Genomic DNA, 21651 nt, shown 5'->3' with positions numbered 1-21651 from the left:
AATAGCAACAACAACAACAAAAGACAAAAAGACCAAAAAATAAATAAATAAAAAAACAAAAACAAAAACAAAAATATATATATATATATATTTGTAATATATTTAACAATATATTTTAATATTTTAAATAATTTCAGATTACAAAAGCAGTACATACTTATTTATAGGCATTATAGAAAATACAGAAAAAATAATGAAAATAGTCCACCTATATAAATGTATAATTATACATACTGAGTTCATTGCTTTGTAATTCACCTTTTTAGTTATTAATATTTTCCAATATCACAGGGTATTCTTTTAAAATAACATTATTTAATAGCAAATGTTCTTCAGAGACTATACCTTATACCAATACCTTTATTGCACATTTAAGTTTTCATTTTTCATGCTTTTGATAACAATGTGAAGAACATGCTTAAGACATCTTGAATTGCTTCCTTTGCTTAAATTATTTTTTTGATTTTTATTTTTTCAGTTAGAGGTGATTTACAGTGTTCTATCAATTTCTACTGTCCAGCAGAATGACCCAGTGAAACATATGTATACATATTCTTTTTCTCAAATTATCCTCCATCATGTTCCATCACAAGTGACTAGATATAGTTCCCTGTGCTGTACAGCAGGATCTCATTGCTTACCCACACCAGATGCAATAGTTTGTATCTATTAACCCCAAACTCCCAAGTCTATCCCATTCCCTCCACCTCCGCATTGGCAGCTACAAGTCTCTTCTTCTAGTCCATGAGTTTCTTTTCTGTGGAAAGGTTCATCCGTGCCATATATTAGATTCTAGATATAAGTGATACCATATGGTATCCTGTTTTTCTCTTTATGACCTATTTCACTTAGTGTTAGAGTCTCTTGTTCCATCCATGTTGTTACAAATGGCATTATTTTGTTCTTTTTTATGACCGAGTAGTATTCCATTGTGTATATGTACCACATCTTAATCCATTCATCTATCGGACATTTAGGTTGTTTCCATGTCTTGGCTATTGTGAATAGTGCTGCAGTGAACATACAGGTGCATGTATCTTTTTCAATGAAAGTTTGTCTGGATATATGCCCAAGAGTAGGATTGCTGGGTCATATTGTAGTTCTATGTGTATTTTCTGAGGTACCTCCATACTGTCCTCCATGGTGGTTGTATCAGCTGACTTTCCCACCAACAGTGCAGGAGGCTTCCCTTTTCTCCACACCCCCTCCAGCATTTGTTATTTGTGGGCTTATTTATGATGGCCATTCTGACTGGTGTGAGGTGTTATCTCATGGTAGTTTTGTTTTGCATTTCTCTAATAATTAGTGATGTTGAGCGTTTTTTCATATGCTTTGTTGGCCATCTGTATATATTCTTTGGAGAAATGTCTATTCAGGTCTCTGCCCATTTTTCAATTGGGTTGTTGGCATTTTTGCTCTTGAGATGTGTAAGTTGTTTGTATATTTTAGAGATTAAGCCCTTGTCAATTGCATCATTTGAAACTATTTTCTCCCATTCGGTAGGTTGTCTTTTTTTTTATGTTTTCCTTTGCTGTGCAAAAGCTTGTCAGTTTGATTAGGTCCCATTGGCTTATTTCTGCTTTTATTTCTGTTGCCTTGGGAGACTGACCTAAAAAGAAATTTATAAGGTTGATGTCAGAGACTGTTTTACATATGTTCTCTTCTAGGAGTTTGATGATGTCTTGTCTTATATTTAAGTTTTTAAGCTATTTTGAGTTTATTTTTGTGCATGGAGTTGAGGGTGTGTTCCAGTTTCATTGATTTACATGTGGCTGTCCATTTTCCAGCACCACTTGCTGAAAACACTTTTTTCCTATTTTATATTCTTGCCACTTTTGTCGAAGATTAATTGACTATAGGTGTCTGGGTTTATTTCTGGGTTCTCTATTCTGTTCCAGTAGTCTCTATGTCTGTTTTGGTACCAGTACCACACTGTCTTGATTACTATAGCTTTGTGATATTGTCTGAAGTCTGGGAGAGTTATGCCTCCTGCTTAGTTTTTGTTCCTCAGGGTTGCTTTGGCAATTCTGGGTCTTTTATGGTTCCATAAAAGTTTTTGGGTTGTTTTTTCTAGTTCTGTGAAAACTGTCATGGGCAATTTGATAAGGATTGCATTCACGCTGTAGATTGCTTTGGGCAGTATGGCCATGTTTATGATATTAATTTTTCCAACTCAGGAGCATGGAATATCTTTCCATTTCTTAACATCTTCTTTAATTTCCTTGATTAATGTTTTATAGTTCTCAGAATATAAGTCTTTCACCTCCTTGCTCAGGTTTATTCCTAGGTATTTAATTTTGGGGAGTGTAATTTTAGAATGTATTGTATTTTTATATTCCTTTTCTAATACTTTGTTGTTAGTATGCAGAAATGCAACCAACTTCTGAATGTTAATCTTGTAACCTGCTGCTTGTTGAATTCATTGATCGGTTTGAATAGTTTTTGTGTGGAGTCCTTAGGGTTTTCTATATATAGTATCATGTCATCTGCATACAGTGACAATTTTACCTCTTCTCTTCCAATTTAGATACCTTTTATTTCTTTCGTTTGTCTGATTGCTGTGGTTAAGACTTCCAATACTGTGTTTAAAAGTGGCAAGAGGAGTTCCTGTCGTGGTGCAGTGGTTAACGAATCCGACTAGGAACCATGAGGTTGCAGGTTCGATCCCTGCCCTTGCTCAGTCGGTTAACGATCCAGCGTTGCCGTGAGCTGTGGTGTGGGTCGCAGACGCGGCTCGGATCCCACGTTGCTGTGGCTCTGGCGTAGGCTGGCAGCTCAGCTCCAGTTAGACCCCTAGCCTGGGAACCTCCATATGCCACAGGAGCGGCCCAAGAAATGGCAAAAAGACCAAAAAAAAAAAGTGGCAAGAGTTGTCATCCATGATTTGATCAGGAAGGCTTTCAGCTGTTCTCCATTGAGTATTTGTATTTGCTGTGGGTTTGTCATGAATGGCTTTTATTGTGTTTTAGGTATGTTCCTTCTATACCTACTTTTTGGTAAGAGTTTTTATCGTGAATGGATATTGGACTTTGTCGGATGCTTTTTCTGCATCTGTGGAGATGATCATGTGGTTTGACTTTTCTTTTGCTAATGTGGTATATGACGTTGATTGATTTGCATATGTTGAACCATCCCTGTGAACCTGAGATGAATCCCACTTGGTTGTGGTATATGATCTTTTTTATATATTGTTGGATTCAGTTGGCTAAAATTTTGTTGAGAATTTTTGCATCTATATTCATCAAAGATATTGGCCTATAATTTTCCTTTTTGGTAGTATCTTTGGTTTTGTTTTAGTGTGATAGTGGCTTCATAGAATGTCTTTTGGAGTGTTCCTTCTTCAACTTTTTAGAGAAGTTTAAGAAGGATGAACATAAATTCCTCTTTGTATGTTTGGTAGAATTCACCTGTGAAGCCATCTGTTCCTGGGCTTTTGTTTGTAGGCAGTGTTTTATTACATATTCAATTTAATTTCTAGTGATCGGTCTGTTCAGTTGATCTGTTTCTTCTTGATTCAGTTTTAGTGGGCTGTAAATCTCTAGAAAGTTGTTCATTTCTTCTAGGTTGTCAAATTTGTTGGCATACAATTGTTCATAATATTCTCTTATGGTTTTCTGCAGTATCCATTGAGATTTCTCCTTTTTCATTTCTTATTTTCTTTATTTGGGTTTTTCCTCTCCTCTTCTTGATGAGTCTAGCCAGAGGTTTGTCAATTTTATTTATCCTTTTCAAAGAACCAGCTCTTGGTTTGATTGATTTTTTTTTTCTTTTGTTTTTTGAATCTCAGTTGCATTGATTTTCTCTCTGGTCTTTATGATTTCCTTCCTTCTGCTGACTTTAGGTTTTGTTTGTTTTTCTTTTTCTAATTCATTTAGGTGGTGAGTTAAGTTTTCAATTTGAGATTTTTCTTCTTTGAGAAAGGCCTGTATTGCTATGACCTTCCCTCTAAGCACTGCTTTTGCAATATCCCATAGATTTTGAATTGTTGTGTCTTTGTTATCACTTGTTTCAAGGGTTTTTTTTTTAATTTCCCTTTTGATTTCCTCATTGACCCATTGGTTTTTTAGTAGCATGTTGTTTGGTCTCCATGTAGTCAGTTTTTTTCTCTTTTCCTATGGTTGGTTTCTAGTTTCATGCCATTTGGTCAGACAAAATACCTGAAATAATTTCTATACTCTTAAATTTGTTGAGGTTAGTTTTGTGCCCCAGTATGTGGTCAATCCTGAGAATGTTCCATGTGCACTTCATTTTGGGGGGTGTAATGTCCTGAAATTGTCAATGAAGTCTAACTGCTCTGTTGTGTGTGTCATTTAGGGTCTCTGTTGCTTATTGATTTTCTGCCCAGGGAATCTGTCCATTGATGTGAGTTGGGTGTTAAAGTCTCCTACTATGATTGTATTCCCATCGGTTTCTACCTGTTAGTATTTGTTGGCAGTATCTGGGTGCTCCTATATTAGGGACATATATATTGATGTATAAAATCCTCTCATGAATGGATCCTTTTATCATTAAATAGTGTCCATCTTTGTCTTTCTTTATGGCCTTTGTTTTAAAGTCTATTTTGTCTGATATTGAGTATTGCTACTCCTGCTTTCCTGTCTTGTCCATTGGCATGAAATGTCTTTTCCCATCCCCTCACTTTCAATTTATATGTGTCCTTTGCCCTAAGGTGAGTCTCTTGTAGACAGCATATTGTAGGTTCTTGCTTTTTTATCCAATCTGCCACTCTGTGTCCTTTGATTGAAGCATTCAGTCCATTGACATTTAAGGTAACTATTGACAAATATGTATTTATTGCCATTTTAAACCTTGTTTTCCAGTTGATTTTCTTGTTTCTCCTTTGTTCCTTTCTTTTTTTGCTTGGATGATTTCCTTTTGTTTTATGGTTCTGTGTTTTTCTTTTTAGAATTTGTGAATGTATTGTTTGGTTTTGATTTGTAGTTCCCCATTTTTCAAGTATGTTAACCCCTTCCTATATCTGCTTGCTTTAGCCCTATAGTCATATAGACTCATCAGATACAATCTAAAAAAAAAGAGTCTAAATTTTCTTACTTTCCTTCCCCACATTCTATGATTCTGAAGTCCTTTTTAAACATCATCATGTTCATCCTTTTGCTGTTCCTTGTGTGTTTATCATCACTTTTACAATAGGTTTTTTGTTTGTTTGTTTTTCCTTTTTTTTTTTTTTTTTTTTTTTTTTTTTTTTTTTTTTTTTTGGTCTTTTTGCTATTTCTTTGTTTGGGCCGCTCCCTCGGCATATGGAGGTTCACAGGCTAGGGGTCGAATCGGACCTGTAGCCATTGGCCTACGCCAGAGCCACAGCAACACGGGATCCGAGCTGCGTCTGCGACCTACACCACAGCTCACGGCAACGCCGGATCCTTAACCCACTGAGCAAGAGCAGGGACCGAACCCGCAACCTTATGGTTCCTAGTTGGATTCGTTAACCACTGCGCCACAACGGGAACTCCTGTTTTTCCTTTTAGATGTGTATTCTGGCTTATGTAAGTGATTGCTTTCCAAATGTGATTTCCTCCATTCTATTTCCTCTTGCTTCTTTTTTATTTGGAGAAGCCCTTTCAGTATTTCCTTTAGGATGGTTTTAGTATTGCTGTACTCTTTTTAATTTTTCTCGGTTGGAGAAATTCTTTATTTTTCCTTCCATTTTAAATGACATTATTGCTGGGTAGAGTATTCTAGGCTGTAAATTTTTCCGTTTTAGAACTTTTGAATATATTTTGTCACTCTCTTCTGGCCTGTGGTGTTTCTGTAGTGAAATCAGCTGATAGCCTTATTGAGGTTCCCTTGTAATTAAAGCTTTGTTTTTCTCTTGCTGCCTTTAGAATCCTCTCTTTAACTTTTGCCATTTTTATTGTAATATGTCTTGGTGTGGGCCTGCTTGTGTTCAACTTGTTTGGGGACCTCTGTGCTTCCTGTATCTTGATATCAGTATCCTTTAGATTTGGAAAGTTTTCAGCCATAATTTCTTCAAATATATTTTCAATCCCCTTTACTTTTTCTTCTCCTTCTGGAATCCACATTATGTGTAGATTGGCCTGCTTTATATTATCCCATAGATCTCTTATATTGCTTTCATGTTTTTTCATTTGGTTTTCTGTCTGCTGTCCTGATTGGGTGATTTCCATTATTCTATCTTCCACATCACTAATTCGTTCCTTTGCATTATTCATTCTGCTCTTTAGTGCCTTTAATTCAGTGTGTGTCTCTGCAAATGAATTTTCTAATTTTTCTTGGCCTTTCCTTATATTTTCTAGTTCCTTTCTGAAGTGATCTGCATTACTGTTTATCTCTGCTCTTCATTCGTTGATATTCAGCCTTAATTCCTTCAGAATTTTCACTGTCTCCATTTTGAACTCAGTGTCTGTTAGACTGCAGAAATCTAGTTCATCGTTTGCTGCTTCAGGTGAATTCTTCTGTTCTTTTAACTGGGAATGTTTCCTGAGCTGCTTCATTTCACTTACATTTTTCTTTTTCTATGAGTTTAAGGAAACCAAGTACTGTAGTCTTGGAGGGCTAATTCTATGCAAAAGCACTCCTTTGTATTTTATGAAGGCTTACTATTTATTTTTGGCATAGGAGTTTGAATATTTGCTGTCTCTTTATTCATCGTGAGCTGTTTTCTCCTTGATAGGTTACTGAATGTGTTTCCAGGGAGAAGGAGGCAATGGGCAGGGCTAGTAGTCAGTGCCTGGTTGCTGGGCTTTTGACAGTAGCAAAGACCTGCAGGAAGGTGGCGCTGGCTACTCTTAGTTGCAGGGCCCTAGGAAGCGATAATGATCCTTAGGCAGATTTAGATGGTGCCTGGAGCATTTGGCAGTGGCAGTGGTAGAGGGTGTGAGTTCCCAGAGGAGTGAGAGCACAACATGTGGTATTTGGTCACAGTCCCCTCCTCCGTGGTGCCTTCGGAGGTGATTGGGGCTGCAAGTGATGCCTGTTCATGGACCTCTAGTGGGTGGCCACACCCACCTCTGGAGTCAGATACAACTACAGTGGTTTGCCCCTACCACCTGTAGACCACACAAGAAGCACCCTGTCCTGCTTAGCCCACGCAGGAGGTGCTGCACAGGCTGGTCCTAATTGCAGGGTCCTGGGAAGTACAGTGATCAGGCATGTGTGGACACTGCCCAGAGCATTTGGCAGCGGCAGCAGCAGGGTGGGTGTGTTCCTAGGGGAGTGGGAGCAACAACAGAGAGTGCTCAGTTGCAGTGCCCTCTTTTTTGCCGACCTCTGAGGGAACTGGGGCCACAGGTGGAGCCTGTTCACAGACCCCTCTGAGGGCCCGTGTGCACGTGCGCAGGAAAGGAGAGTCCTATGATGGTCTGCCCCTAATTGCAGGGTCCTGGGAAGTGACAGTGGTCTCTTACTCTCCCCAACAGTGGTGCCTAGCTTCACCTGCAGGCTGAGACCTCCTCCCCAGTTCTCTCAGCTCCCCAGCCCATGACATCACTCCCTAGCCCTTCAGGCTGTCTCCACACAGCCAACCCTAGTCGTCTCCCTGGAACTGACCTCCAGAGCCTGAGTCTCAGTGCCCAGCCCCAGCCCGGGCATCTCAGGCTCTGACGTCTGGGGCGGTGGTACAGATGATGTGTGCAGCTCTCACTCTGCTCTGCCCTTCTCAATCCAGCTGCTGCACTTTTCTCAGAGACTTCAAGGTCCCTCTGTTTCTGATGATCTCCCTGTCGATAAGGTGGCTTCTCAGGGTGTGGGTTCCTTTTCTCTTTTTCAGCTCCCTCTCAAGAGTGCTAGTCCTATCCTAATTCTTTTTCTTTCTTTTTTTTTTTTTTTTTTTTCTTTCGTTCTACCCAGTTATGTGGAGGGGTTTTTGCACTTTTTGGAGGTTCTTCTGCCAGCATTCAGTAGATGTTCTGTGCAAACTGTTCTACATGTAGATGTGGTTTTTGATGTGTTTGTGGGAGAAGGTGAGCATGACCATCTTGATCCTTCTCCCTTTGCTAAAATTCTTAAAAGTAAAAATCCTAGGGCACAAAAATATTAAATTTAGATATTGGAAAGGATTTTAAAACACATAAAACACTGTCATGTTTTTTAGCAAAATTAATTTGTTCAGTTTCCTAATTTTTTGCCCTTAAGTGTTGACTGAAGGCAGTTTGTAAGTATTATGGTAATGATTTGTTCTCTTATAATGAAAGTCTCAGATTATACCACATGGACTATAGATAAATAGATCAAGATAGAGATAGTCATGGTTTGTGTACATTGTGATATGAAACTGCAATATTTAATATCTTTTTTTTTTTTAACTGCCACACCTGCAGCTTATGCAAATTCCAGGGCTAGGGGTTGAATTGGAGCTGCAGCTGAGTCCTGTGCCACAGCTACAACACCACCAGATCAGAGCCACATCGGGCAACATATGCTCCAGCTTACAGTAATGCGGGATCCTTAACCCACTGAGCAAGGCCAGGGATCAAACCCACATCCTCACAGAGACAATGTCAGGTCCTCAACCTGCTCAGCCACAATGGGAACTCCTAATATCACTTTTTGATATACATTTTTGGTTTCTCTTGTGTTCATTTTCCTACATTAAAGTCACTGACATTACTTGAAGCTTGTATCCATCATTTCTTCCAGGTCAATCGTGAGTTAAAAAAACTGCTGGTGGCTTCTGTTGGCGATGACCTTCAGTATCACTTTGAACGTCTAGCCCGTGAGAAAAATCAGCTTATTTTAGAAAATGAAGCCCTAGGTCGAAATGTAGCTCAGCTTTCTGAACAGCTAGAACGTATGTCGATACAGTGTGACGTGTGGCGAAGTAAATTCCTCGCAAGCAGGTACTTTCTATTTTAAATAGTATTTCATTTCCTAGATTTTGCTCTGTTAGATCTCTGACCCATAATGCAAGAAAATAGACTGTAGTGTGAAAATTTCTGACTCACATTGTCAAAGTACCTCATAGATTGTTTAAGATGTGGACTCTCCCTCCTCTGGATGGTCATATGGTCTCCCTAAATGGAAAAGTGCTATCATAAAGATCTTTCCTCATTCCAGAATTCTGAGTTACTCTTCTATAGTAGAAATCACTGCTACAACAATGTTTAAGACCAAAAGAAAACTGTAAACTCAGATGACTAATAAATATTTAAAATTAAAAAAAACTTTTTCCCCAACTTCTATGTAGAGAACTCAAATATCATTGCTAGTCTGTAAAATAATACTATTTATTCCTCATGATCTGTTCTGACAGCTCATTTAACCATGTAATAGCTTCCCAATGTTTTGCTCTCCATGCCCAAAGAGAAAATAACATCTCTATGGCACACTGGATGAGGCTACTCTCCACTAAGAGTCAGAACCCCAGAGCCCTAGTCCAGGCCCATGGACATACTGGTAGTTTGGAAGCTTTGTTAGATATGATTCTTTGTTTCTTTATCACCTCCTTCCAACTTTGAGTTACTGGAGAACAGAATCTAGGTGTTAACCGTCTGTGTATTTCCTTCCAGTGCTTAGCCAAGTGCTTCACATGTAGTATGTTTAATAAATATTGATTTAAATTTAATCATTTGGAGATTTCTCATAAGATACCAAAGGTTTCTGGGCTATACCTGAAGAATGACTGATTGTAATGAATAAATTTTTAGGAAATTATTTCTTCATGTCTTAATACCCATGATACTTTCTAGTAATTGATTTCTCTCAGAGTCCTTAGTTTGTTTTCTAACTGCACTAATATAGGATCTATTTGGAGAAACGAATTTACTTTTTATTGACTTAGAATGAATGTTAATTATCATTGAGCAGCTTAAGAGACAAATCATGCATATATTTTACAGATTATTGCAATATGTAACTTTTTGAACATTCTGATCATTGCTGGTAAGGGCAGTAATAATTAAACCAAACTTTATTGATATTTTAGGTGATTTAATCTTTTAATGTCAGAATTATTTTCATTTTAAGGAATTCAGCGGTTACTGGCCCTCAGATCTTAATTTCAGTTCTAAGATATTCAGCTGAGGAGTTCCCATTGTGGCTCAGCCATAGCAAACCCAATTAGTATCCATGAGAATGCAGTAGGTTAAGGATCCACCGTTGCCATGAGCTGTGGTGTAGGTCACATATGCAGCTTGGATCCTGCATTGCTGTGGCTGTGATGTAGGCTGGCAGCTGCAGCTCCGATTCCACCTCTTGCCTGGGAACTTCCATATGTAGTGCCTTAAAAAAGCAAATTAAAAAAATATTTTCGGGTCAATAAAGTACTTCAAAATTTTGCTTCAGTTCCATCCATAAAGAATTGGTTAAATAAATTTTGGTACATCCAGTCAGAAGGAAACATGAAGCTGTTTTATTGTTGTTGTTGTTGTCTTTTTAAGAGAATGAGATAGCTCTGTATGTGCTAATATAAAAAATTATCAAGGGGAGTTCCCATTGTGGCACCCGACTAGTATCCATGAGGACACCGGTTCAATCCCTGGCCTCACTCATTGGATTAAGGAGCTGGCCTTGCCATGAGCTGCAATGTAGATTGCAGATGTGGCTTGAATCCTGTATTGCTGTGGCTATGGCATAGGCTGGCAGCTATAGCTCTGATATTCATTCAACCCCTAGCCTGGGAACTGCCATATGCCATGGGTGTAGCCCTAAAAAAAAGACCAAAAAAATTATCAAGGAGTTCCTGTTGTGGCTTAGCGGGTTAAGAATCTGACATAATATTCATGAGGTAACAGGTTCAATTGCTGGCCTCTCTCATTGGGTTAAGGATCTGGCGTTGCCACAAGCTGTAGCATAGGTCGCAGATGCAGCTCGGATCCTGAGTTGCTATGGTTGTGGTGTAGGCCTGCAGCTGTAGTTCCGATTCAACCCCCAGCCCAGGAACTTACATATGCCACAAGTGCAACTGTTTAAAAAAAAAAAAAAAAAGGTAAATTACTAGGTGAAAAAAGCAAACTATGGAAAATTTATATTAAATAATCCCTTTTTGTTAATAAAATGAATATGTTTATTTTTAACACACACTTTTATGTTGATATATACATAAATTATTTCTTCTAGAAAAATGTATTGTTACTTCGTTGATTACTGATTATAAAAGAAGGGTGGGTATGCTGTATAAGAGAAAAGACTTCATTTTCGTTTTATATAAGCCTTTTTATATTTAATATTTTTCTAAGGACAAAGAGGTAATTGAATGGTAGAAAAATAACTCATTTTTGTTTTTCTCAAATGTTCTGTATATAAAAACATTTAATGTTACTTTTTTCCAAAATTTGATTAATCTAAAGTATGATTGAAGTACATTCTAAAGTCACTGTATAGGAAAGTTAAAACTGTTTCCCTTGTCATTTTGTAAACAAATAATTTGAATTGAGTCCCTTTAATGAGTTCTAAGTTCATCAACATTTTCATGGTTTTTTAGTGATGATTTAAAACTGAGAAGTAAATTATATTAAATCTTTTTTATAAATATTTTAAAATTACAGTCACAGAGGTAGTAATATTAACTTATTTATACTGTCAGAGAATTTATATGTAAGATTCTGATCTCTTCCAGGGTTATGGCAGATGAGTTAACCAACTCCAGAGCAGTTTTACAGCGTCAGAACCGTGATGCACAGAGTGCTATTCAAGATCTCCTGAGTGAACGGGAACAGTTTCGTCAGGAAATGATAGCTACCCAGAAGTATGGCATTTATGTTCTGAACTATTCTACTTTGTCCTGCAATTTTTGTTATTGATATAGTTCTTTAGTATTTCTATACCTGATAACTTATTGAGCATATACTTTTGAGTAGCATTTTAAAATAGGTACCCAGTGGAAGGAGAAAGACTGAAAAAAAAAAATGAAGACATGCTTCTTACATTCTTAACTGGGGAGAGAATATATCTACAATAGATGAAATCTCTGGATTTAAAAGTTGTTTGAGGTTATAGTGTAGTAGTTTCGTATAGTTTTTGGTAGAAGCCAAAAAGCATACCAGTCTTTCTTTGGAAGGAGACTTTTTGAGGACTTTTCTACAGAGTAAGAGCTTACTTTCATATCCATATGTGCCAGAACTGTCAAAATTGATAGTCTTCCTTAAAAAAACCTTGTACTTTTATATAATTGATTTATTATAAATCAAATCAGTAAAGGTCAAGAGGAAATTCCAGGGGAAATTTGAAGATGAAAATTCTGTGTATCAAAATATCAGATTTTGTGGGAGGCAACTAAAGCAGTGTTAAGAGGGAAATTTATAGCTTTAAATGTTCATTGTGGAAAGAAATGTCTCATCAGTACTATAAGATTCCTTCTTACGAAACACAGAGAACAAATTAAGCAGAAGGAAGACTAGGATGTGAGCAGAAATAAATGAAATAGAAAGCAAAACCCTAGTTCTTTGAAAAGGTACATTTACAAAACATCTAGGTAATATAATTGGGGGGAAAAAGATGCACATGACTAGTATCAGGAATGAGAAAGAGAGGGGTGCACTATAGATTCTATAGACAGAAGAATGATTTTTAATAAGGGGACGTTACGAACAATTCTGTGCCAGTCAATCAACAACTTAAATGGATAATCTCCTTAAAATACACAAACTGCCAAAGAGTAATCAAGAACCAATAACCTGAATAGCCCTAACCTATTAAAACAATTTAATTTGTAGTTAAAAACCTTGTAATAAAGGCCTTCATGGATCCACTGATGAATACTAACAAACATCTAAGGAAGAAATAAAACCAAGTTTGCACAAACTTTTCTAGAAAATAGAGAAGGGAACAATTTCCAACTCATTTTATGAAGCCAGCATCATCTTGATACCAAAACCAGACAGAGATATTACAAGAAAACTATAGGCCAATATCTCTAATGAATAAAGATGTAAAAGTCCTTAAAAATTTTAGTGAGTCAAATCCAACAATATATAAAAAGGTTTATACATCATGACCAAGTAGGTTTTATCCCAAGAATTATAGGTTGGTTTATCATTTAAAAATCAATCGGAGTTCCCGTCGTGGCGCAGTGGTTGGCGAATCCGACTGGGAACCATGAGGTCGCGGGTTCGGTCCCTGCCCTTGCTCAGTGGGTTGACGATCCGGCGTTGCCGTGGGCTGTGGTGTAGGTTGCAGACACGGCTCGGATCCGACGTTGCTGTGGCTCTGGCGTAGGCCTGTGGCTACAGCTCTGATTAGACCCCTAGCCTGGGAACCTCCATGTGCCGTGGGAGCGGCCCAGGAAATAGCAAAAAGACAAAAAAAAAAAATAATAATAAAAAAAAAATAAAAATCAACCAATGTAGCTCACACAAAATTTTATATATACACACACACACTATATGAATATCTCAAATCCACAAATCAGTATTTCTGTAATACTATATAATAGTATATTTTACCTGTACTAAAATATGAGAACTAAAAAAAGTAGTTTGTTGAATGATTCCAGATAACCATAAAATCGGTAAGTGCCTTCTGTGATATAACTTATTTTACCTGACTTCCTGATTTATCGAACTCAGAGAAAAGGAGAAAGATACTATATGAATTCAAAAATGTATCTCTCATTTATTCAGCATCCTCAATTTTTATATTTTATCCTCTTACTAATATCCAGTGTTCATGTGTATTCTTTGCAGATTGTTGGAGGAGCTCTTAGTCTCCTTGCAGTGGGGAAGAGAGCAAACTTACTACCCTAGCGCACAACCTCACAGCACAGCAGAACTAGCATTAACAAATCACAAGTTGGCAAAAGCAGTAAATTCCCATCTTCTAGGAAATGTTGGCACTAATGGTCAGAAAAGGATTCCATCAACAATTGAATTCTGCAGCACCCCAGCAGAAAAAATGGCTGAAACGGTAATATATTTCTCTTTCATGATCTTTGGAACTTCTAAAACCATCCTCTGAAAGGTGACGTTATAATGGATGGAAAGTGCTTGGCATTGGTAGTTTGGAAATAATGCAATCAAAACCTGATTTTCATGCTAACGAGCTAGTGATCTTGGAGAAAATTGTTTCTTTCTCGGAGCTTTAATTTTCTCAAATATTATTCTTAAGGAGGAAAAAATATAATTGCCTCTTTTATAGCTACTGAATCATTGATAATCCTTTTTTAAGCTCATTTTGATATGAAAACCACTGTGTAGAATTTTTTTAATTTTGTAATCATGAGTAGATAATTGATTGCTTCTGATCTAGGATATTATTTGTTTATCCAATATATAGATGGGACTCAATTAATATAGGCCTATTACTTACACTTTTGGGTGAATTCAGAGTTCATGCAGAAGACCTGTCAAATACCTGTGGTCTCAACAGTTCTTAACCATCAGCATTCACCTTCATTACACTCAATAGCCCACTCCTATTTTCCTTGATATTAATGAGAACTTCTCCACTTTTTCTTTTTTCCATTTCCCAAGAGCATTTTTTTATTGGATATAAATGTATAAGCTTTTTTCTTTTTCTTTTGTATTCTTGTTGTTGTTTTCTTTTTTTGTCTTTTATTTATGTGTATATTTTTTCTACTGTACAGCATAGTGACTCAGTTACACTTACATGTATATATTCTTTTTTTTCATATTACATGTTCCATCATAAGTGACTAGACAGAGTTCCCAGTGCTACACAGCAGGATCCCATTGCTAATCCATCCCAAGGGCAACATTCTGCATCTATTTACCCCAAGCTCCTAGTCCCTCCCACTGCCTCCCCTTCCCTCTTGGCAACCACAAGTCTGTTCTCCAAGTCCATGATTTTCTTTTCTGTAGAAATTTTCCTTTGTGCCATATATTATATTCCAGATATAAGTGATATCATATGGTATTTGTCTTTCTCTTTCTGACTTAACTTCACTCAGGATGAGAGTCTCTAGTTGCATCCATGTTGCTGCAAATGGTATTATTTTGTTCTTTTTTATGGCTGAGTAGTATTCCATTGTGTACATATACCACATCTTCCTAATCCAATCAACTGTCAGTGGACATTTGGGTTGATTCCATGTCTTGGCTATTGTGAATAGTGCTGCAGTGAACATGTGGGTGCATGTGTCTTTTTTAAGGAAAGTTTTGTCTGGATATATGCCCAAGAGTAGGATTGCTGGGTCATATTGTAGTTATGTATGTATAGTTTTCTAAGGTACCTCCATACTGTTCTCCCCAGTGGTTGTACCAGCTTACTTTCCCACCAGCAGTGGAGGAGGCTTCCCTTTTCTCCACACTCCCTCCAGCAATTGTTATGTGTGGGCTTATTTATGATGGCCATTCTGACTAGTGTGAGGTGGTATCTCATGGTAGTTTTGATTTGCATTTCTATAATAATCAGAGATGTTGAGCATTGTTTCAAGTGCTTGTTGGCATTCTGTATTATCTTCCTTGAAGAAATCTCTCTTCAGGTCCTTTGCCCATTTTTCAACTGGGTTGTTGGCTTTTTGGATGTTGGGTTGTTTAAGTTGTTTGTATATTTTAGAGATTAAGCCCTTGTCAGTTGCCTCATTTGAAACTATTTTCTCCCATTCTGTAAGTTGTCTTTTTGTTTTCTTTTTGGTTTCCTTTGCTGTGCAAAAGCTTGTCAGTTTGATTAGGTCCCACTGGTTTATTTTTGCTTTTATTTCTGTTGCTTTCTGAGACTGACCTGAGAAAACATTTGTAAGGCTGATGTCAGAGAATGTTTTGCCTCTGTTCTCGTCCAGGAGTTTGATGGTGTCTTGTCTTCTATTTAAGTCTTTCAGCCATTTTGAGTTTATTTTGGTGCATGGTGTGAGGGTGTGTTCTAATTTCATTGCTTTGCATGCAGTTGTCCAGGTTCCCAGCAATGCTTGCTGAATAGACTTTCTTTTTCCCATTTTATATTCTTGCCTCCTTTGTCAAAGAATAATTGACAGTAGATGTCTGGGTTTATTTCTGGGTTCTCTATTCTGTTCCATTGGTCTGTCTGTCTGTTTTGATACCAGTACCACACTGTCTTGATGACTGTGGCTTTGTAATATTGCCTGAGGTCTGGGAGAGTTATGCCTCCTGCTTGGTTTTTGTTCCTCAGAATTGCTTTGGCAGAGTTCTCTTGTGGCTCAGTGGGTTAAGGATCCAGCATTGTCACTGCTGTATCTCAGCTCAGGGCTGTGACTCAGGTTCAAACCCTGGCCCAGGAACTTCCATATGCCACGGGTGCAGCCAAAGAAGAAAAAAGAAAAAAACACAAGATCATTCCTATCACTGTCATTATTTGGGAGTTCCCGCCGTGGCGCAGTGGTTAACGAATCTGACTAGGAACCATGAGGTTGCGGGTTCGGTCCCTGCCCTTGCTCAGTGGGTTAACAATCCGGCGTTGCTGTGAGCTGTGGTGTAGGTTCCAGACGCGGCTCGGATCCCGCATTGCTGTGGCTCTGGCGTAGGCCAGTGGCTACAGCTCCGATTCGACCCCTAGCCTGGGAACCTCCGTATGCCGCGGGAGCGGCCCAAAGAAATAGGAAAAAAAAAAAAAAGAATTGCTTTGGCAATTCTGGGTCTTTTGTTGTTCCATATAAATGTCTGGATTGTTTGTTCTAGTTCTGTGAAAACTGTCATGGGCAATTTGATAGAGATTGCATTGAATCTATAGATTGCTTTGGGTAGTATGGCCATTTTTACAATATTAATTTTTCCAACCCAGGAGCATGGAATATCTTTTCCATTTCTTTACATCTTCTTTAATTTCCTTGATTAATTTTTTATAGTTCTTAGCATATAAGTCCTTTACCTCCTTGGTCAGGTTTATTCCCATGTGTTCAGTTTTGCAGGGTGCAATTTTAAAAGATATTATTGTATTTTTATATTCCGTTTCTAATATTTCATTGTTAGTGTACAGAAATGCAACTGACTTCTGAATGTTAACCTTAGAGTTTTCTATATATAGTATCATATCATCTCCATACAGTGACAGTTTGACCTCTTCTCTTCCTATTTGGATGCCTTTTATTTCTTTTGTTTGTCTGATTGCTTGTGGCTATGATTTCCAATACTATGTTGAGTGTAACAGTGGTAGAGTGGGCATCCTTGTCTTGTTCCAGATTTTAGTGGGATGGCTTTCAGCTTTTCTCCATGGAGTATTATATTTGCTGTGGATTTGTCATAAATGGCTTTTATTATGTTAAAGTATGTTCCCTCTATACGCACTTTGTTAAGAGTTTTTATCATGAATGGATGTTGGACTTTGTCAAATGCTTTTTCTGCATCTATGGAGATGATCATGTGGTTTTTGACTTTTCTTTTGTTAATGTGGTGTATGACATTGATTGATTTAATGTATGTTGAACCATCCATGTGAACCTGGGATGAATCCTACCTGGTCTTGGTGTACAATCCTTTTGATAAGTTGTTGGATTTGGTTGGCTAAAATTTTGTTGAGAATTTTTGCATCTATATTCATCAAAGATGTTGGCCTATAGTTTTCTTTTTTGATGGTATGTATCTTTGTCTGGTTTTGGAATTAGGGTGATAGTGGCATCATAGAATGTCTTTGGGAGTGTGCCTTCTTCTTGAACCTTTTGAAAAAGTTTGAGGAGGATGGGTATAAGTTCCTCTTTATATGTTTGATAGAATTCACCTGTGAAGCCATCTGGTCCTGGACATTTATTTGTAGGGAGTGTTTTTATGACATATTCAATTTCATTTCTAGTGGTTGGTCTGTTCAGTTGATCTGTTTCTTCTTGACTGTCAGGCTATAAGTCTCTAGAAAGATGTCCATTTCTTCTAGGTTGTCAAATTTGTTGGCATGTAACTGTTGATAGTGTTCTCTTATGGTTTTTTGTATTTCTGTAGTATCTGTTGTGACTTCTTTTTCATTTCTGATTTTGTTTATTTGGGTTTTTCCTCTCTTCTTGGTGAGTCTAGCCAGAGGTTTGTCTCTTTTGTGTACCTTTTCAAAGAACCAGCTCTTGGTTTGATTGATTTTGTCTATTTTTTTTGAATCTCTATTTTATTAATTTCCTCTTTGATCTTTATGATTTCCTTCCTTCTGCTGACTTTAGGTTTTGCTTATTCTTCTTTTTCTAATTCAATTAGGTGATGTGTTAATTTGTCAATTTGAGATTCTTCTTTGAGGAAGGCCTCTATTGCTATGAACTTCTCTCTGAGCACTGGTTTTGCTGCATCCTATAGATTTTGAGAGGTTGTGTCTTCATTATCATCTGTCTCAAGGTATTTTTTAATTTCCTTCTTGATTTCCTCATTTACCCATTGGTTTTTTTAGTAGCATGTTGTTTAGTCTCCATGTAGTAGGTTTTTTGTCATTTCTTTTCCTGTGGTTGATTTCTAGTTTTACGCCATTGTAGTCAGAGAAGATACTTGAAGTAATTTCTATACTCTTAAATTTGTTGAGGTTAGTTTTGTGCCCCAGTATGTGATCAATTCTTGAGAATGTTCCATGTGCACTTGAGAAGAATGTGTATTCTGATTTCTTTGGATGTAATGTGCTGAAAATGTCTATTAAGTCTAACTTTTCTATTAGGCCATTTAGGATCTCTTTGCTTTACTGATTTTTTGTCAAGAGGATCTGTCCATTGATATCAGTGGGGGGGTTAAAGTCTTCTACTAGATTGTATTCCCATCAATTTCTGCTTTTATGTCTGTAAGTATTTGTTGGCAGTATCTGGGTGCTCCTATATTAGGGGCATATATATTGATGATTATAATATTCTCTTCTTGAATGGATCTTTGTACCATTAAATAGTGTCCTTGTCTTTCCTTATGGCCTTCATTTAAAGTCTATTTTGTCTGATATGAGTATTGCAACTCCTGCTTTTCTGTCTGGTCCATTGGCATGAAGCATTTTTTTCCCATCCCCTCACTTTCAATCTATAAGTGTCCTTTGCCCTAAGGTGAGTCTCTTGTAAGCAGCAGGTTGAAGGTTTTGCTTTTTTATCCATTCTGCCACTCTGTGTCTTTTGATCGGAGCATTCAGTCCATTGACATTTAAGGTGATTATTGATAGATGTTTATTTATTGCCATTTTAAACCTTGTTTTCCAGTTGATTCATTGTTTTTCTTTTCTTCCTTTCTTTTTTCAGTTGGATGATTTCTGTTTATTTTATGCTTGAATACTTTTCTTTTCAGTTTTTGTGAATGTAATGTTCAGTTTTGATTTGTGGTTGCCCTGTTTTTTAAGTATGTTAACCCCTTCCTATATCTGCTGGCTTTAGCCTGATAATCATATAGGCTCAAACACATCCTTAAAAAGATAAAAGAATCAAATTTTTCTTACTTCCCTTGCCCACATTGTATGATTTTGCTGTCTTGTTTCTGTTTTGTGTTTTGTTTTGTTTTGTTTTTAACATCTTCATGTTTAGATCTGTATGCTGGCTTATTTAAGTGGCTGCTTTCCAATTGTGGTTTCCTCCATCCTAATTCTTCTTTTTCTCTTTTTTCTCTCTTTTTTTCAATTTAGAGAAGCCCTTTCAGTATTTCTTTTAGAATGGCTTTCGTATTGCTGTACACTTTTAGCTTTTGTTTGTTGGGGAAATTCTTTATTTCCCCTTCTATTTTAAATTATATTCTTGCTGGATAGAGTATTCTAGGGTGCAAATTTTTTTCCTTTCAGCGTTTTAAATACATCTTCCCATTCCCTCCTGGCCTGTAGTGTTTCTGTAGAGAAATCAGCTGATAGCCTTATTGGGGTTCCCTTATAATTAACGCTTTTTCTCTTGCTGCCTTTAGAATCCTCTCTTTAACTTTTGCCATTTTTATTATGTCTTGGTGTGGGCCTGTTTGGGGCCCTCTGTGCTTCCTATGTCTTGATAGCAGTATCCTTTAGATTTGGAAAGTTTTCAGCCATAATTTCTTCAAATATATTTTCAATCCCTTTATCTTTTTCTACTCCTTCTGGAATTCCTATTATGTATGGATTGGCCCACTTTATATTATCCCATAGGTCTATTACATTGCTTTCATGTTTTTTCATTTGGTTTTCTTTCTGCTGTCCTGTTTGGGTGATTTCCATTATTCTGTCTTCCACATCACTAATTTCGTTCCTTTGCATTATTCATTCTGGTCTTTATTGCCTTCAACTCAGTTTCTATCTCTGCAAATGATTTTTCTAGTTTTTCTTTGCTCCTCCTTATATTTTCTAGTTCCTTTCTGAGGGAATCTGCATTACTGTTCATATCCTCTCTCAATTCCTTCAGTATTTTCACTATTTTCCTTCTGAACTCAAGGTCTGTCAGACTGCAGAGGTCTGTTTCATTGTTGACTGCTTTAGGTGAGTTCTCCTGTTGTTTTAACTGGGAATGGTTTCTGAGCTTCTTCATCTTGCTTGTGTTTTTCTTTTTCTGTGAAATTGGGGAAGCCAAACTGTAGTCTTGTAAGTCTATTTCTATGCAAGAATACCCATTTTTATTGGGGTTTTTTTTTTTTTTTTTTTTTTTTAGTGTGGGAGTTTGACTCTTTGCTGTCTCTTTGGTGTGAGCAGTCTGTTATTCCCAGGAAGCTCAGTGTGTTTTCAGAAATAAGGGGGCAATGGGTAGGGTCAGCATTCAGTGCCTGGTCATTGGCTCCCAACAGAAGCACAGACCTGCAGGAAGCTGGCACAGGTTACTCCTATTTTCAGGGCCCTGGGAAGTGGTAATGGGCTATAGAAGGATCAGCAAGGTGACCAGAGAATTTGCCTGTAGCTGTGTTTGATTGCAGTGCCCTCCTCTGAGGTGATTGGAACTGTAGGTGGTGCCTGTTCAGGGACCCCTAGTGGGAAATGGCCATGACCGTCTCTTGTTTCAATGATAACTGTGGTGGTATGCCTCCACCACCTGTAGACTCTGCATGAGGTGATCCATTTTACTTAGCCCACATAGGAGGTGCTGCACAGGCTGGTCCTAGTTGCAGGATCTTGGGAAGTGACAGAGATCTGGCATATGCGTACTGCCCCGAACATTCAGCAGTGGCAACAGCAGGGTCGGTGTGTTCCCAAGGGTGCAAGAGCAACCAATAGTTGATTCGGTCACAGTGCCTTCCTCTGTGATGCCCTTGAGGTGAATGGGGCTGCAAGTGGTGCCTGTTCACCAACCTCTAGTGGTGTCTGGCCACTGCCACCTCTGGAGCCAGAGATAACTGCGGTGGTTTGCCCCCACCACCGGTAAATCATGCAAGAAGCCCCTGGTCCTGCTTAGCCCCCACAGGATGCACTGAACAAGGTGCTCTTAGTTGCAGGTTCCTAGGCAGGGACAGTGATCAAGTGTCTGGGCCCCTCCCAGAACATTTGGCACTGGCAGCTGCAGTGCAGGTGTGCTCCCAAGGGAGCGAGAGCAACATCATGTGGTGTTCCATTGTAGCGTCCTTCTCTTTGATACCCTCTGAAGTGGTTGGGGCTGCAGGTGATTTTTGTTCAAATATCCCCAGTTGTGGTAGGCCACGCCCACTTCTGGAGTCAGTGATAATTGTGGTGGTTTGCTCCCACCACCTGCAGGTCCAGTCCACCATGGGCTAGCAAGCAGCTTCCCACTGCTGGAGACACCAGGACTATGGTGGGCTAGCAAGTGACCTCTGGTCTCAAGGGACTGCGCCTGAGATGCACAGTCTAGGGCCCACAGGGGTGGGGCAGCCCAGAGCACTGTGGAGTGGTGCACAGCTTTCCGTGGGGACAGGGGCTTCTTGTAGCGCACTGTGGGAGTGCCGCGCCAGGGATGTTCTGCCAGCCAGCAGGCAGGTGCATGCTGGGGTGCAAGGA

General features: G+C 38.2%; 1 protein-coding gene across 2 annotated transcripts in view; it reads left to right on the top strand.

Moving 5' to 3' along the window:
• BLZF1 (basic leucine zipper nuclear factor 1) overlaps positions 1–21651 on the top strand; it is a 42257-nt gene that overhangs the window by 14783 nt on the left and 5823 nt on the right. For both annotated transcript variants that reach the window (XM_003355067.5, XM_085022461.1), the window contains exons 4-6: positions 8617–8816; positions 11534–11662; positions 13599–13818. In XM_003355067.5, the coding sequence (XP_003355115.1) occupies positions 8617–8816; positions 11534–11662; positions 13599–13818 (549 nt within the window). The remainder of the gene's footprint in view (positions 1–8616; positions 8817–11533; positions 11663–13598; positions 13819–21651) is intronic.

The sequence above is a fragment of the Sus scrofa genome, chromosome 4 (assembly GCF_054392235.1).
Source record: "Sus scrofa isolate SSC_HxYL_T2T_F1_AM1 chromosome 4, Sscrofa_HxYL_maternal_Yorkshire_Landrace_v2.0, whole genome shotgun sequence".
NCBI classification, from domain to species: domain Eukaryota; kingdom Metazoa; phylum Chordata; class Mammalia; order Artiodactyla; family Suidae; genus Sus; species Sus scrofa.
The sequence above is the reverse complement of the archived record's forward strand: the minus strand, read 5'-3'. Positions and strand labels throughout refer to the sequence as shown.